The sequence below is a fragment of the Hakea prostrata genome, chromosome 3 (genome assembly GCF_041222555.1).
Source record: "Hakea prostrata isolate BN-2017 chromosome 3, UWA_Hpros_2, whole genome shotgun sequence".
NCBI classification, from domain to species: Eukaryota; Viridiplantae; Streptophyta; class Magnoliopsida; order Proteales; family Proteaceae; genus Hakea; species Hakea prostrata.
Window position 1 is genome coordinate 15,073,621 of NC_142602.1, and position 16,867 is coordinate 15,090,487.

The 16,867-nt window shown below is 35.8% G+C and overlaps 7 protein-coding genes across 9 annotated transcripts in view; 6 read left to right on the plus strand and 1 right to left on the minus strand.

Moving 5' to 3' along the window:
- Nucleotides 1-288: 288 nt before the first annotated feature.
- Nucleotides 289-2,091, plus strand: LOC149021103 (putative 12-oxophytodienoate reductase 11). Its single transcript, XM_089147046.1, has 5 exons — nucleotides 289-421; nucleotides 519-659; nucleotides 770-900; nucleotides 979-1,128; nucleotides 1,217-2,091. Exons 1-5 carry the CDS (start codon nucleotides 309-311, stop codon nucleotides 1,798-1,800), a joined length of 1,119 nt encoding a protein of 372 aa, XP_089003172.1. The 5' UTR covers nucleotides 289-308; the 3' UTR covers nucleotides 1,801-2,091.
- Nucleotides 2,092-2,948: 857 nt separating this feature from the next.
- Nucleotides 2,949-3,871, plus strand: LOC149021104 (major allergen Pru ar 1-like). Its single transcript, XM_089147047.1, has 2 exons — nucleotides 2,949-3,318; nucleotides 3,416-3,871. The coding sequence occupies exons 1-2, from the start codon at nucleotides 3,138-3,140 to the stop codon at nucleotides 3,712-3,714; spliced, it is 480 nt and encodes a 159-aa protein (XP_089003173.1). The 5' UTR covers nucleotides 2,949-3,137; the 3' UTR covers nucleotides 3,715-3,871.
- A 3,297-nt stretch (nucleotides 3,872-7,168) lies between these two features.
- On the plus strand, nucleotides 7,169-8,679 carry LOC149021105 (putative 12-oxophytodienoate reductase 11). Its single transcript, XM_089147048.1, has 5 exons — nucleotides 7,169-7,281; nucleotides 7,401-7,541; nucleotides 7,653-7,780; nucleotides 7,855-8,004; nucleotides 8,093-8,679. The coding sequence occupies exons 1-5, from the start codon at nucleotides 7,169-7,171 to the stop codon at nucleotides 8,677-8,679; spliced, it is 1,119 nt and encodes a 372-aa protein (XP_089003174.1).
- A 240-nt stretch (nucleotides 8,680-8,919) lies between these two features.
- Nucleotides 8,920-9,774, minus strand: LOC149021106 (major allergen Pru ar 1-like). Its single transcript, XM_089147049.1, has 2 exons — nucleotides 9,506-9,774; nucleotides 8,920-9,378 (listed from the first exon to the last, which is right to left on the minus strand). The coding sequence occupies exons 1-2, from the start codon at nucleotides 9,684-9,686 to the stop codon at nucleotides 9,080-9,082; spliced, it is 480 nt and encodes a 159-aa protein (XP_089003175.1). The 5' UTR covers nucleotides 9,687-9,774; the 3' UTR covers nucleotides 8,920-9,079.
- Nucleotides 9,775-10,327: 553 nt separating this feature from the next.
- Nucleotides 10,328-11,125, plus strand: LOC149021107 (major strawberry allergen Fra a 1.06-like). Its single transcript, XM_089147050.1, has 2 exons — nucleotides 10,328-10,590; nucleotides 10,689-11,125. The coding sequence occupies exons 1-2, from the start codon at nucleotides 10,410-10,412 to the stop codon at nucleotides 10,985-10,987; spliced, it is 480 nt and encodes a 159-aa protein (XP_089003176.1). The 5' UTR covers nucleotides 10,328-10,409; the 3' UTR covers nucleotides 10,988-11,125.
- Nucleotides 11,126-14,122: 2,997 nt separating this feature from the next.
- LOC149021108 (major strawberry allergen Fra a 1.07-like) lies at nucleotides 14,123-14,947 on the plus strand. The gene is made up of 2 exons (XM_089147051.1): nucleotides 14,123-14,387; nucleotides 14,521-14,947. The coding sequence occupies exons 1-2, from the start codon at nucleotides 14,207-14,209 to the stop codon at nucleotides 14,817-14,819; spliced, it is 480 nt and encodes a 159-aa protein (XP_089003177.1). The 5' UTR covers nucleotides 14,123-14,206; the 3' UTR covers nucleotides 14,820-14,947.
- A 754-nt stretch (nucleotides 14,948-15,701) lies between these two features.
- The window catches only part of EMF2 (VEFS-Box of polycomb protein), a 54,269-nt gene continuing 53,103 nt past the window's right edge, over nucleotides 15,702-16,867 (plus strand). Inside the window, exons 1-4 of one of the 3 annotated variants that reach the window (XM_089149364.1) lie at nucleotides 15,702-15,787; nucleotides 15,881-16,221; nucleotides 16,306-16,467; nucleotides 16,563-16,618. In XM_089149364.1, the coding sequence (XP_089005490.1) occupies nucleotides 16,342-16,467; nucleotides 16,563-16,618 (182 nt within the window). In that variant the 5' untranslated portion in view covers nucleotides 15,702-15,787; nucleotides 15,881-16,221; nucleotides 16,306-16,341. Of the gene's footprint in view, nucleotides 15,788-15,880; nucleotides 16,468-16,562; nucleotides 16,619-16,867 lie in introns of all 3 variants that reach the window. The other 2 variants (XM_089149363.1, XM_089149362.1) reach the window with 2 other exon arrangements.

Consider the following 16,867-nt stretch of genomic DNA (forward strand, 5'->3'; position numbering starts at 1 on the left):
CTTGATGGTCCTACGTAAGACCCAAGCAAGGTCCGTTTTACTAGGCCTATAAAGAATCATGCCAAATTCATGTGCAGTTGTAGGCCTGAACTGGAAACTCACAAAAAACCTTGAGAAATGACAAATGAGAATGTGGCCAGTTCAGAGAATAGTGATCTTTTGCAACACACAAGGGAAAAAATAAATAAATCAAAACAATAAAATTCATGACGGGTGAATGAACTGTGACTTCCCAGTCTATATAAATGCTCAAGTTGGCTCCTCAACTCATTGTCCATGAGAGCAGAGGGAGCTTAGAAGTTAAAAAAATGGCAGCAAAAACAGGGGAAGCAGAGAAGAATGATCATCAAAAGGCAGGAGAAGTCAATCCTTCCCCTCTCATCACTCCACACAAAATGGGAAAATTTCAACTCCTCCATAGGTCTGTTCTTGTTTTTTTTTTAAACTCACATGTTGTTGTGAATGATTCAAAATGAAGGAGATGAATAACTCTCTTGCATTTTATCTTGTTTTTTCAGAATGGTAATGGCACCATTGACAAGATCAAGATCTTTCAATACAATTCCTCAACCACATGCCATCTTGTATTATTCTCAGAGAACCACCAAAGGTGGGCTTATCATAAGCGAAGCCACTGGTGTATCAGATACTGCTCAAGGGTAAAGCTCATAATAAATCTCAATTCTTCAAATTTTCTATATGTTATTTTTCTTTTCAAATATAATTAACTAGTTCATCCTTTTACACCTTGTATTATCTTTGTTTGAAGTTACCCACACACACCAGGTATCTGGACAAAAGAGCAGGTAGAAGCTTGGAAACCCATAGTTGAAGCCGTTCATGCAAAGGGTGGTGTCTTCTTTTGCCAGATTTGGCATGTTGGAAGGGTTTCTGCATCTGGTACATTGTTACCTTAATTATTAGTTTCTGGTCACCATTGATGATCTGGTTCTAATCCATATCATGAATTGTATGTAGTATATCAACCAAATGGCCAAGATCCCATCTCTTCCACAGACAAGCCCTTGAAAGGAGAAAATGTCACACCTCCAAGACGGTTGAACACTAATGAAATCCCTCAAATTGTCAATGATTTTAGAGTGGCTGCTAGGAATGCAATTGAAGCTGGTAAGCTTTCCCCCGAACAAAGAAATTTAGAGTTTAACTTTCACTAAATGCTCCAAGTTCACCCAAGGTTAATTTTCACTTGTTACAGGATTTGATGGAGTTGAGGTCCATGGGGCTCATGGCTATCTACTAGATCAGTTTCTGAAAGATCAAGTCAACGACCGAACGGATAAATACGGTGGAACTCTGGAGAATCGTTGTCGGTTCCCTCTGGAAGTAGTTGAGGCAATTGTTGATGAAATTGGAGCTGATAAAGTTGGAATGAGGCTCTCTCCTTTTGCAAACTATTCAGATGCTGGAGACTCAAGCCCAGAAGCTTTGGGTCTTTACATGGTGAAATCCCTTAACAAATATGGGATTCTATATTGCCATATGGTGGAGCCAAGGATGAAGACTATGGGGGAGAAGAGTGAAACTTTGCATAGTCTTCTACCTATGAGAAAGGCTTTCAATGGTTCTTTCATTGTTGCTGGAGGATATGATAAAGAAGATGGAGAAAAGGCTGTTGCTACTAATTATTCAGATCTTGTTGCTTTTGGTCGTATATTTATTGCTAACCCAGATTTGGCAAGAAGGTTTGAGCTTAATGCTCCTCTCAACAAGTATAACAGAGAAACATTTTACTTACCTGATCCTGTTGTTGGTTACACTGATTATCCATTTCTGAAATAGAAAGGTCATATACAGTACAAAAGGCTAATAAATGTAACATTCCTAAGAGTTTCACCGTTCTGCTAAGGGTTTCAACCCATATGGTGACGACTTCTTGGTCAACGTCAAGTCTTCAAAGAAAAAGAAGAAGAAGAATAAGAAATAATTCGCCTCCAGTTCTTTTGGCCCTGTTCGGCTGGTCCTTTTGGGTCCTGCCCCATGCTCTTTAGTGCTATGTAATTTTGCCTTTTCCTCTTTGTTGTAAGCGTGTTGTCGTTTTAATATATTATTGATTCATCCAAAAAAAAATAATGTAACGTTCCTTGATTGTCCCAGGTTTTGGATTTATTTTTTGAATAAAAATTTGTATTTCATTTTTTTTGAGAGAAGAAGTTGAGGAAGCAAATGTATGTGATATTTTTCTTTTTGTTTATAGCATTGAGTATGTTCGCAAAATGTTTATTTTCTTTAACCAATTATGAATGACCCATTTCAAAAACTAATAGATTTCAAACCAATCATCCTTTATTAAGCATAAAGAAATCCTTGAGAGAACCCTTCAGCAACAACTCCTCCTATCACCAAATAGAGAAAAACTCACAAAGGCAATGGGTGACTTCTGGATATTGGACCATAATAGGTTTATTGATGATATAGACTATCTAATTAGAGAAACTTTTAAGTATAGGCATTTGGGTTTTGGGAGAGGTATTCTTCCACCAGCTTGAAGGTTCCAATTGCCATTTCTTTGCCCATCTGGAAGGTCATACACAGCACATTGTATGGAACAAGTGTGTCCAGTATAGAAAAATCCATGTAGTTAACACAACTTGAAGGGAATAGTACACATTGTTTGAATTTTGACCTTATTACAAGTTGGGATGGCCAAGCAAATAAGAGCAGATCAATTTTTTTTCTGTTTTCCTTTCGCTTCCAGAATGGGAAATGGACGTGGATGGGCAAAGACTAGAAGCACCAGTTCCAGCTTCATATTCTAGAAGCCGCCTAACCATTTAAATAAAATATCAAAAAACGTCTGGTAGATAAATTATCATGAAATGTATGTTTGACTGAAAATTTGGAGTTATTATTCTGCCTTGTTCATTTTGTTCTTAACTGGATGGAAATTTCGGTCATATTCAAACTATGCATACTCCTCAGCTTGAAGGTAACCTGGACCTCACTCATCTACACAATTAAGGTCATCTCTGAACCTCAATTGTCTATAAATACCAGACTTCAATTCAGCTCCCATCATCACACCAACCCAGGTTCATTCATATATTTCTGGCATTGTTTCTTCTGGCATCCTTAGTTTTTCCTTGAGGTTTCATATTTTCTTGCATTACTAGCAAAACATGGGTGTGACCACCATTACCAACGAGTTCAATATCCCATTTTCTGCTGCAAGGATTTTCAAGGCTGCAATCCTTGATGCCCACAACTTACTTCCCAAGGTCCTTCCTGACAAGATCAAAAGCATTGAAATTCAAGGAGATGGTGGTGCTGGATCCATCAAACAGATCAACTTGTGTGATGGTTTGTTTTCTCTTCTCGTTAAAGAGAGCTTGTTAAGTACTTTTACCCCAGAGGTATTTTTTATGTGATTTAACAGTCTTTTTTCCCTAATGTGCAGATGGTCCTTTTCCTTTCATCAAGCATCGGATCGAAGAACTTGATGAGCAGAATTTCAAGATTAAGTTTACATTGATTGAAGGTGCTGTAATCGGTGAGAAGATTGAGAAGGTTGTGGATACAGTTCAATTCGTTCCCTGTGCTGATGGGGGTTCTACCTGCAAAGCTACTTCGGAGTTCTATACAATTGGAGATTATGTGATGGGCGAAGATGAGATCCAGATGGGCAAAGAAATGGCAATTGGAACTTTCAAGCTGGTGGAAGAATACCTCTCCCAAAACCCAAATGCCTATGCTTAATATCTCTCCTTAACTCTTAATTTATACCATTATAGATGCATGATGGCTTCATATCCAGATGTAATACACAGTGTTTGAATTTCTTTTCTCCCCCTAATAAATTGGGATGTTAAGATTTGGATGTACTCAATAAAGATGGATTTTGCTAAAGATGTTTGATTGCATATGAATATTTGAAAACAAAGAAGAAAAAAAAGCATGGAAATCTTTCTCATATAATTTCTAGCTATTCCTTCCTTAACTGAATGTGATACGCTTCATAACTTGTCTGATTAAGAAAGATAAGAATTATGCTGGAAATTTGAGGGAAATGAAGTTGGACATTGACTCATTTTAAAGCGGTTAATGTCTTGAATTTGTCAATGGAATTTTAGAGGCACTAACTGGGCATTTATTAAATTGCCACAAGGAAAATGACAATAGAATGATGTATGTGGGGACTTGCATATCAAAATCAACATTATAATTACCCTACTAAACAAAGCTAATTGATTATTATATTAATTTTAATTAAATAATTTAAATCTTAACAAAATTGTGTGCACGTGCTTAAAGAAACTAAAGAATTAGGTGTGTAGATATTGAGAAAATACCGGAAAACGAAAACATTAATTTTTGCAAATGGTTATAGGTACACGTAGGATTTTTGTGCACATGTTTATAATAAGAAAAAAAATTTCCAACATGATAGGGAAGTTTTGAATTATAAAAATGTTAAAGGTAAAAAGGTTAATATTTACTAACGGGGTTGGTCCAAGTGGTAAACAGCTTGGAGTTGGTCCTTGTGGATCCAAGTTGGAACTCACAAACCACAGCCAACCATGCAACTTGGGGTTGGTCCAACGGGGGTGGGACAAAAAATAAATAAATAATATTTATTTAAATGATTGCTGGGGGAATTGAATACCTATGGAGATGACATTTTGTAAAATCATCAAGAGTTATAAGGTGAAATCAGCTTACAAATCATTCATCTAGACTATGTCCTCTTTGCCCAATAATCAAAATGGACATATTATTGTTTATGTGGTAGAATACTTAGTATTATTATATCTGATAAGAGGCTTTTTTGACAATAATAAAACACCTTGATATATAGAAGAAGAAAAAAATGTTTATATTCAAAAAAAAAGTGTCAAATACTACATTACAAGTAATCACAAACAAAAATGGGAGAGTTATCTGAGGTAATTTCAAGAAAATAAAAACGAATATATGTAAGGATCGCTTAACCCATTGTGACCATTTAACTATTTTCCCACATACATGATATCAATCATTACAACCACAGAAGACCACATGCAAAACTACAAATTGGTTATTCCTCTTTGTTCGTATCTCCTTCTCCAATTTTAGTCTCGATTACTTCACAAGATTGAATGGCCAAGTCCTAAGCTACTACTATTTGATCGGACGTAAGCACTCAATTCGATTTTTTCCAGGAATGTTGAGCTGCTTATTCCTTTCCGTTTGTATCTCCTTCTCCAATTTCCGTTTTTTGCACCCTATTTTGGTATTGCAGCCAAGAATTTATAGACTGTGGCGCCAGCAAGGATTGAGACAACGGTAGGGACAACACCGAGCTTCTTGGTTCTGTTACCGATGATCTAATTCTTCACTTCTCTTAGGGCTTTAAGCTTCACCTCACCATCACTCTATTTAAAGCTAATTGATGGTATCAATTCATATACTCAGTTCAGAGGAAAGAGATCTACCTTTCCAAAGATGGAGTTTCTTGCGGACTTAATGGGGGCACAGAGATGGGCATGGATGAGGGGGCCCAAGAGAGAAGCCAATGAGGTGGAGGAGAAGAGGGAATCAGGAGTACTAGAGCGAAAGAGTTTGGACTTGATGAGCAAGTCGATGCATATACTAGAGAGGGATTTGAATAGCTGGAGGGAGGCCATGACATTGAAGATGGAGAAGGACAAAAGATCATGACATCATTTGCAAAGGCTAGATGAGTGAGCATGGAGGATTTGCACTTGGGGGGAGGAGAGATGAGGTGTGGGTCATTCTTCAACTCGATGCTGCAAAAGAGGATCTCAAGAAGATTAAGGGAGAAAAGGGTTTTTTTTTTTTTTTTTTTTTTGTTCGCAACGTGCAGGGGGGGCAGCAAGGTGAGTTGAAAAGGCCCATGAAGTGGGAAATAACTTCAAGATTTGAAGTATGAAACTGAGGAGGTAGAGGAGTCATCTGAGGAGAAGAGAATAGAGACATCGTTGGCATTGTTTCTAATTGTCAGGATCCGATGAAAAAATTGCTGAGTTGGAGTCTCCTAGCTCAATCCATTTGACACCTGATTTTTGGCTCAAGAAGCTCTCCTCATGGGTCGAGAAGACACGATTCCAATTGAAATGTACTTCTCTTCAATAACAAAAAAGGGGTCTGAGAGCTAGATTAGAAGGTGTTGGATTTGGATGAGAGTTTGAACAAGGGGAAGACGTGAGGTTGGAGATGTTGTAGAAGATTAATTTTAGGGTGAATATCACTTACCTCCCCTCTTCGCTGATCAAATGACACTTGGACCCCCTCTTAACTGGATAATATCGCTTGCCTGCCCTCTTAGCTGACATAGTTATCAAACACTTCCCTTCTGTTAGTTTTTTCCGTTAAATATTATTTATTTTTACACTTTAAATATTTTTTTAAAATTTCAAATTATACTCAATTGAAAATATATTTAATTTAAATTCTAAATTACTTTTAATTATTGAAGTAGTTAAAATCTTAAAATACTTCTCAGTTAATATTATTACTAAAATATAAGATACCTTCAATTATTTTAATAGTTAAAACCTTAAATTGCCCCTCAATTAATTTTATTATTAAATTTTTAAAATGCTCCTCTGTTCTTTATCCATACGTTTCTTTTTCTTTAGAATAAAAAATAAAAATATAAAGTAAATCAATCAAAAAAATTTAAACTTCTTTGTTAGGTTTCCTTTTCCTTCTCTTTTTTCTCTCCTAATTCAAGAAATGCATCTAAATTAAAAGACATAGGGGTATTTGTGGGTCTTAGAATAAAATTAATTCAGTTGCAACAATTAGGTTAAGTAATTAAGTTCTTTGCCAACAAGACCAGCTGGCTTTCATGTTGCAAGTTTCAGTTTAAAAAGCAACTATTAGAAACACAATAGGTCCGTGTTGGTCTTTGTTTCCGTATATATCAACCATCATAAGTTTTACTGGGCCTATAAACAATCATGCCAAATTCATGTGCAGTTGTAGGCCTGAAACTGGAAACTCACAAAAAACCTTGAGAAATGACAAATGAAAATGTGGACAGTTTAGAGAATAGTGATCTTCTGCAACACACAAGGGAAAAAAAATAAATCAAAACAATAAAATTCATGACAGGTGAATGAACTGTGACTTCCCATTCTATATAAATGCTCGAGTTGGCCCTCAACTCATTGTCCATGAGAGCAGAGGAAGCTTAGAAGTTAAAAAAATGGCAGCAAAAGCTGGGGAAGCAGAGAAGAATGATCATCAAAAGGCAGGAGAAGTCAGTCCTTCCCCTCTCATCACTCCACACAAAATGGGAAATTTTCAACTCCTCCATAGGTCTGTTATATATATGTGTGTGCCTGTTCTTGTTTTTTTTTTAAAGTCACATATTGTTGTGAATGATTGAAAATGAAGGAGAAGAATAACTCTCATGCATTTTATCTTGTTTTTTTCAGAGTGGTAATGGCACCATTGACAAGATCAAGATCTTTCAATGCAATCCCTCAACCACATGCTATCTTGTATTATTCTCAGAGAGCCACCAAAGGTGGGCTTATCATAAGCGAAGCCACTGGTGTATCAGATACTGCTCAAGGGTAAAACTCATAATAAATTCTCAATTCTTCAAATTTTCTATATGTTATTTTTCTTTTCAAATATAATTATCTAGTTCATCCTTTTAAACCTCGTGTTATCTTTGTTTGAAGTTACCCAAACACACCAGGTATCTGGACAAAAGAGCAAGTAGAAGCTTGGAAACCCATAGTTGAAGCTGTTCATGGAAAGGGTGGTGTCTTCTTTTGCCAGATTTGGCATGTTGGAAGGGTTTCCGCACGTATATTCTTACCTTAGTAGTTTCTGGTCACCATTGATGATTTGGTTCTAATCCATTTCATGAATTGTATGTAGAATATCAACCAAATGGCCAAGCTCCAATCTCTTCCACAGACAAGCCCTTGAAAGGAGAAAATGTCACACCTCCAAGACGGTTAAACACTGATGAAATCCCACAAATTGTCAATGATTTTAGAGTGGCTGCTAGGAATGCAATTGAAGCTGGTAAAGGTTTCCAAAAAGAGAAAAAGAAAAATTTAGAGTTTCATTTTCACCAAATGCACCAAATTCACTCAAGGCTCACTTGTTACAGGATTTGATGGAGTTGAGCTCCATGGGGCTCATGGCTATCTACTAGATCAGTTTTTGAAAGATCAAGTCAATGATCGAACGGATGAATACGGTGGAACTCTGGAGAACCGTTGCCGGTTCCCTCTGGAAGTAGTTGAGGCAGTTGTTGATGAAATTGGAGCTGATAAAGTTGGAATGAGGCTCTCACCTTTTGCAAACTATTCAGATGCTGGAGACTCAAACCCAGAAGCTTTGGGTCTTTACATGGTTAAATCCCTTAACAAATATGGGATTCTATATTGCCATATGGTGGAGCCAAGGATGAAGATCCCTATGGGGGAGAAGAGTGAAAACCCCCATAGTCTTCTACCTATGAGAAAGGCTTTCAATGGTACTTTCATTGTTGCTGGAGGATATGGTAAAGAAGATGGAGAAAAAGCTGCTGCTACTAATTATGCAGATCTTGTTGCTTACGGTCGTATATTCATCGCTAACCCAGATTTGGCAAGGAGGTTTGAGCTTAATGCTCCTCTCAACAAGTATAACAAAGAAACATTTTACTCACCTGATCCTATTATTGGTTACACTGATTATCCATTTCTGAAATAGAAAGAACATACACAGTACACAAGGCTGATAAACGAAATGTTCCTTGATTGTCCCAGGTTTTGGGTTTATTTTGAGAATAAAAATTTGTCTTTCATTTTTTTGAGAGAAGAAGTAGGAGGAAATGTATGTGATATTTTTTTTCTTTATTCCTTTTGTTTATAGCATTGAGTATGTGCGAAATGTTTATTTTCTTTATCCAATTAAGGACCCATTTCAAAACTTAATAGATTTCAAACCAATCATCCTTTTATTATTAAGCATAAAGAAATCATTGACAACCCTTCAGCAACGACTCCTCCTACCCCCAAATAGAGAAAAACTAACAAAGGCAATGGGGGACTTCTGGATATTGAACCATAATAGGTTTGTTGATGACAAGACTAATTAATAAGAGAAACTTTTAAGCATAGGCATTTGGGTTTTGGGAGAGGTATTCTTCCACCAGCTTGAAGGTTCCAATTGCCATTTCTTTGCCCATCTGGATCTCATCTTCACCCATCACATAATCTCCAATTGTATAGAACTCCGAGGTAGCCTTGCAGGTGGATCCTCCATCTGCACAGGGGATGAACTGAACTGTATCTACAACCTTCTCAATCTTCTCACCGATAACAGCACCTTCGATCAACGTAAACTTTATCTTAAAATCTTGTTTATCAAGTTCTTCAATCCGATGCTTGATGAAAGGAAAAGGGCCATCTGCACATTAGACAAGGATTTCCTTTTAGATGTTTCCTTACGGAAACCTCAATTACTAATATTAAAAGTGACATTCTTTTCTATGTATATATAATTTATGCAAACAAAGATAAATGAAGAGACAAACCATCACACAAGTTGATCTGTTTGATGGATCCAGCACCACCATCGCCATTAATTTCAATGCTTTTGATATTCTCAGGAAGGATCTTGGGAAGTAAGTTGTGGGCGTCAAGGATTGCAGCCTTGAAAATCCTTGCAGCAGGGAATGGGATATTGAACTCATTAGTAATCGTGGTCAAACCCATGTTTTGCTAGTAATGCAAGATGAATTGAAACCTCAAAAGGAGATCAAGGATTGGAAAAAAGAAAGAATTGTGAATTGAGGTATTTGGGTTGCTGTGCTGGAGATGATGAGAAGCTGAGGAAGGTGTGGTATTTATAGAGGTAGAGTGAAGTTTAAACAAGTGTTCGATCACATGATAGAAAAACCCACAGAGTTAACACAACTTGAAAGGAATAGTACACATTGTTTGAATTTTGACCTTATTAATACAAGTTGGATTGGCGAAGCAAATAAGAGCAGATCAATTTTTTTTTCCCTTTCGGTTCCTGAATGGGAATGGATGTGGATTGGCAAAGACTGAAAGCACCAGTTCCAGCCTCGTATTCTAGAAGCCGCCTGACCATTTAAATAAAATATCAAAAACGTAAGGTGGAAAAATTATTTACGAAATGTTTATGTTTGAGTGGAAATTTGGATTTATTGTTCTGCCTTGTTCGTTTTGTTCTTAACTGGATGGAAATTTTGGTCATATTCAAACTATGTATACTCCCCAGCTTGAAGGTAACCTGGACCTCACTCATCTACACAATTAAGGTCATCTCTGAACCTCAATTGTCTATAAATACCAGACTTCATCAGCTCCCATCATCACACCAACCCAGGTTCATATACTTCTAGTAGTGTTTCTTCTGGTATCCTTAGTTTTCCTTTAAGGTTTTATATTTTCTTGCATTATCAGCAAAACATGGGTGTGACCACCATTACCAATGAGTTCAATATCACATTTTCCGCTGCAAGGATTTTCAAGGCTGCAATCCTTGATGCCCACAACTTACTTCCCAAGGTCCTTCCTGACAAGATCAAAAGCATTGAAATTCAAGGAGATGGTGGTGCTGGATCCATCAAACAGATCAACTTGTGTGATGGTTTGTTTTCTCTTCTCGTTAAAAAGAGCTTGTTAAGTACTTTTACCCCAGAGGTATTTTTTATGTGATTTAACAGACTTTTTTTCCCTAATGTGCAGATGGTCCTTTTCCTTTCATCAAGCATCGGATCGAAGAACTTGATGAGCAGAATTTCAAGATTAAGTTTACATTGATTGAAGGTGCTGTAATCGGTGAGAAGATTGAGAAGGTTGTGGATACAGTTCAATTCGTTCCCTGTGCTGATGGGGGATCTACCTGCAAAGCTACTTCGGAGTTCTATACAATTGGAGATTATGTGATGGATGAAGATGAGATCCAAATGGGCAAAGAAATGGCCATTGGAACTTTCAAGCTGGTGGAAGATTACCTCTCCCAGAACCCAAATGTTTATGCTTAATATCTCTCCTTAGGAGTTAATTTATACCATTATAGATGTATGATGGCTTAATATCAATATGTAATACGCTGTGTTTGAATTTCTTTTCTCCCCCTAATAAATTGGGATGTCAAGATTTGGATTTTGCTAAAGATGTTTGATTGCATATAAATATTTGGAAACAAAGAAGAAAAAAAAGCATGGAAATCTTTCTCATATAATTTCTAGCTATTCCTTCCTTAATTGAATGTGATATGCTTCATATTTTCTGAAATATAAGAATTATGGTATAAATTTTAGGGAAATGAAGTTGGACATTGATGGTCTTGCTCATTTTAAAGCGGTGAATGTCTTGAATTTGTCAATGGAGTTTAGAGGCACTAACCGGGCATTTATTAAATTGCTAATTGATGATTATATTAAATAATTAAATAATTTAAATCTAAACAAACAAAATTGTGTGTACATGTTTAAAGAAACTAAAGAATTAGGTTGAAGGGTTTTGGTTGAGATCAGCAATAATATAGACATTGAAAAAATACCGGAAAATTAAAACATTAATTTTTGTAAATTCAAATTTTCCTTTTTATAATAAGAATTTGTTTCCCCCGCATAATAGGGAAGTGAAGTTTGAATGTTGAAAATGCTAAAGGTAAGGGTTAAATGTGCGACTCGGTCGAACACCGGTTTTAGGAAAGCCTAAAGGTTGGCAAACAAAAAAAAAAAAAAAAAAATAAAACATTAATTTTTGTTTAGATAGATTATGGGAGGATTTCACGGATGTTAGGGCTTTTGTGCACATGTTTATAATAAGAATTTGTTTCCCCCCCAATTAATAAACTGAAGTTTGAATGTAAAAGGGTTGATATTTGTTTAAATAATTTCTAATTCATCCTAAAAATTTTATTAATTATCGCAGATGTACTATAATAGGGATTGTTTGCATTACCATAAATCTAAGAGATTTGAAATCTTTGGATTTACAAATGGAAGATTTATACCCGTTTAGTTACATGAAATCTAGGGATTCATATTTTTACACTAAAAACGAGAATTTGTAGATTTATGGGTACGAGGTGAAATCCAAAGATTTTACCCTTACGATAAAAGTGCTAAACATTTGAATCATGACTCCATAGATGTTTTTTCAGGATGAATCTACAAATTTTATTCCAAATATTTAGGCTAACTAAACAGGTAATTTTATAAACCATGACTCTACAAATTTGAAATCTCTAAATTTTTGAAATTTCCAAACTCAAGTAACCAAACAAACCGGGGGGGGGGTGAAAAGGGAGTTCACCTTTTTAGGCAAAAATACATCAATATGAGTTAAAAGGAGAAATCCACATTTCATTCCACAACCAAACATCTAATTTTATAAATATAACGATTGAAATCTAAAATGAAACGACTCATGTAGCCTAACACTATATGAGTTATAAGGAGAAATCAACTTACAAATCATTCATCTCCTCTTTGCCCGTTAATCAAAATGGACATATTATTGTATATGTGGAAGAATATTTGTATTATTTTATTTGATGAGAGGCTTTTTTGACAATAATAAAACACCTTGATATATAGAAAAAACGTTTATATTAAAAAAAAAAAAGTCAAATATTACATGACAAGTAATCACAAACAAAGATTGGAGAGTGATGAGGAAACCATGAAATGATTTTCCTCTCGACGTGGAAACCAGAGCTTTATATTCTTTCTAGATGAACCGTTTAAACGTGACAATAATAATAAAAACAAAATTAATACAAAAAACGAACATTCAAATCTTGATTTGCACACACACTAGCATATGAACATGAAAGGTTCAAGGAACCGGAATCTTTTTCCAGACCAACCCTCCAGTCTGAAAATTATGAGGAATTAATTCAATCTATTTCGGTGCAGTCAGCCGATCACATTTAAAATTCTTTGGTCAAATTCCAAAAAGGTTTACTATTCCACAAAGGGGTTAACTACATGAATGTTTTTTTTGAACCTTGTAGGCTGTGTTTGTTTGTTGGAATAAAGGTAGAATTGAGAAAATTCTTGAAAAAAGTGTAGATTTTTTACTTTTCCTTTAAATCCCAAAATGATAAATTGTTTGGTTGCTTGAGGTGGGAAAGTGAGAGACTTCAAGGAAACTTGTCTCCTGATATAACAGCCAAACTTTTCCACCCCATGTCATTTTAAAATCCCACATATTTGTTGGGACTTTGTGAGAAAGTTGGGAAAATTAAAAAGTGGGACCCACCTCTATCACTTTTCCACAAAACCCTTTCCTTTCCTTTACTTTCATTTATTTCTCCTTCACCCCACTACACATGGGAACCACATATTTTTTTTTTTCACCCTTTTTTCCACCCCACATTTGCAAACAAACACAGCCTTATTGATCTATAAATTCCAACCACGGTTCACTCATTTTCTTCATCACAACAACCCAAGATCTATCTGCTTACAACTTATTCTTTCCTCTTGTAGCCTTACCGCCTTCTAAACAAAAACATGGGTGTTTAATTATAAAGTTAATACATTTTTCAAACAGTGTGTGCCCTTCCCTTTGCAATTTGCGTGTTTAATTAAAAAGTTAATATATTTTTTCTGGTCTCAAAGAGATTTGAACTCTTATGTCACGACGGTATGTAAACATAATCCTGTAATTTAGATGAAGTAATGGAGTTCAAATGCAAATTATATGAAAATGAATCATTTAAATTTTATATAATTGTCTTATATTAGATAAGAACCAGCTCTACTTGGCTTGAAACAAATTAGTCCATTCTAGAGATGTATTGTAATCTACACCCTCAAGCGAGGAAAACCTGCCACTCTTAACATTCACCTAAGGCGGCTTCTAGGGTAAGACTTTCTTATCGTAATCATAAACACTCTACATTTTAAATTCTGGGAGGAGGAGAAATGGAACAAAATGAATGGTTTGCCACCGGCTCTCAACCCTCAATTAAAATGTATATGTTCAAATTCAAACAATGTGTACTGTTCCGTTCAAAGTTGAAGCCTTTTGAATCTGTATTTTGATTATTTTATAGTAACCACAAAGATAAACTTCATGGAATTGAAGGCTCCACAGCCTCAGATTCCTTCTACAAATACCAGCTTTGCTTCTCATCATCTTCACCACTGCAGCCCAGAACCACTCGATTCACAGCTGATTTTTCTTTCTTCTCTGATAATTTTGTTTTCAGGTCTTGTATCATACTGCATTATTGGTAGAACATGGGTGTAACCATCATTACCAACGAGTTCAATATTCCATTCTCTGCTGCAAGGATTTTCAAGGCTGCAATCCTTGATGCTCACAACTTACTTCCCAAGATCCTTCCTGACAAGATCAAAAGCATTGAAATTAATGGAGATGGTGGTGCTGGATCAATCAAACAGATCAACTTGTGTGATGGTTTGTTTCTTTATCTTTCTTTGTTCGCATAAATATCTATCTACATATGTGGGAAAGAATGTTGCTTTTAATATTAGTTCTGGTAGTTTTCATGATGAATGATCTACAAAAAAATACATTGTCTACTCTGCAGATGGCCCTTTTCCCTTCATCAAGCATCGGATTGAAGAACTTGATGAACAAAATTTTAAAATCAAGTTCACATTGATTGAAGGTGCTGTGATTGGTGAAAAGATTGAGAAGGTTGTGGATACAGTTCAGTTCGTACCATGTGCAGATGGGGGATCTACCTGCAAAGCTACTTCTGAGTTCTACACAATTGGTGACTACACAATGGGTGAAGATGAAATTCAGATGGGCAAGGAAATGGCTGTTGGAACCTTCAAATTAGTGGAAGATTACCTCTCCAATAACCCAGATGCCTATGCTTAAGAGTCTATTAGTATTATTTGATATCGATAAGGCATCCCTTATCTAGGTTATGTTTAATAAAAAGGGATTTCTTGCAAATGTATGACACATGAATATGAAAATAAAATTATATTTCATGATATTTGATGTCTCACGCTCTTAATTGCAAACCATAATCGTGCATGTATCTTGCCAACTCAACAAAAAAAGAAGAGAGGACATCATTATCATCACATTTCCTTCCCCAGTGCCTCTAATGGAGGAAAGTGAATAAAAGGATTAGAAGAGATAACTAAAAAAATTCCAGAAGACTACAAAGCAAACTTAACCTAGAGTATGTGAGTCAATTGCTCGCCATTAATCCTACATGCTTGAATGGCTCATCTTAACCTTGTTTTTAAATTTTAAAAAATGCAAAGATTTGATGTCATCAGTTAAAGTATGGAGCTTATTAACCGCAATGGGTATTAGTAATTTTATGCAAAAATTAAGGTTAGATTAGTAATTTTAAAAAGTATAAAACACAATATAGCAATTAAACTACAACCACAAAAGCATTCTCATAATTAATTAATTGTTGTTCTAAAGACAAACTAAATTATCTCTTACATTTGCATGCAAACTCATTTTCTTTTTCTTTTTAATTATTTATTTATTTTTTACCACCCCACCTCCCAAAAAAAAGAAAAAAAACCTCAATTTCCATGGTTTGAAAAAGCATTGAAGAATCGCGCCGTTCTTTCTCTTTCTACACATTCCCCATAAATCAAAACCGATTCGAGTCACTTGATTGGGCCAATCGAACCGGTTAATGATCCGTATCATTTAAACGGCTCGACGATCGGGCCGGGTATCAAACCAAGTAAGATTCGAAGTCACATGACGTGATTACCGAAAAAATAAGCAATACCGTATTCGCTTCCTGGCTCCTGCTTTAGAACTGGACGGCCCGGAGACAAGAGAAGAGTTATCGTCGCTTCGGTCAACAGGTAGGTCTTCAGTTTTTCACCTTCGAAACATCCGTTAATTTTTTCTTTTTTCTTTTTTCTTTTTTCGTTTAATTCCCGTTCTGTTCTTTGCAGCATTGAGCAATTTAGGGAGCTGATCAAACCTCAATATTCAATTTTGATGTTTGTAGACGTGTATGTGATGATAAAAACCCTATTTTTCACCGGGAAAACGTTTCACATTCGTTTCTGTTAGTAGGCGCGTAATTGCTCCGCAGAGGTTCCTCCATTGGTTTCCTGCACTTTTTCGTATTCGTGCTTGGTTCCCACATTTCGTGTTTCTTCAAACCGTCTACAGGATTGAATTTGAGCGTTTCCAGATTGTTAAAGAATACTGAGTCGAGTTGAAGTTGTATAAGAAATTGCGTTTCGAAGGTTGGGCTGCAGCCATCCTGCGCTTACGAATACAGTTACGGGTAACTGTTATGCTCATTTGTTTGTAACATGAAAACTGGAGTATGAGTGGAAGTATTGGGAAGTTATTCAGGTAAATGGTGCAGGACCCTTGTTGCAGCTGTCATAAGATTGTAGGTAAGATGTGCCGTCATGATTCTCGGGTCCGTTTATCTCCCGAGGAGGCAATTGCTGCTGAAGAGAGCCTTTCAATATATTGTAAGCCTGTTGAGCTCTACAATATTCTTCAGCGTCGAGCTATGCGAAATGTAAGATTGATGTTTTACAACCTTTAATTTTCCCTCTTTTTTTGGTGATTTTTTATCTGGAAATTTGATATAACTTCATGCATTTCCTATTGTAGCCATCATTTCTTCAAAGATGTTTGCTTTATAAACTACAAGCAAAACACAAAAGGAGGTAAGGAAATTTTCTACTAAATAAGATGCATTTTGTAAATTATTTATTTACGTATTATCTAAATTTATTTTCTTCCCAATATGCTGTTTCTTTGACATATTCTCCATGTATTATGAGCTGTAATGTTTTACGGGTGCTATTGCATCCTTAAAATAGTGGAGTGACTACGCATGTTTGATAATATGTGGAAGTGGCTATTGAAGAAGAATTTTCTTATTTGCTTAACCACAGTTAAGAACCCAAAAGGCA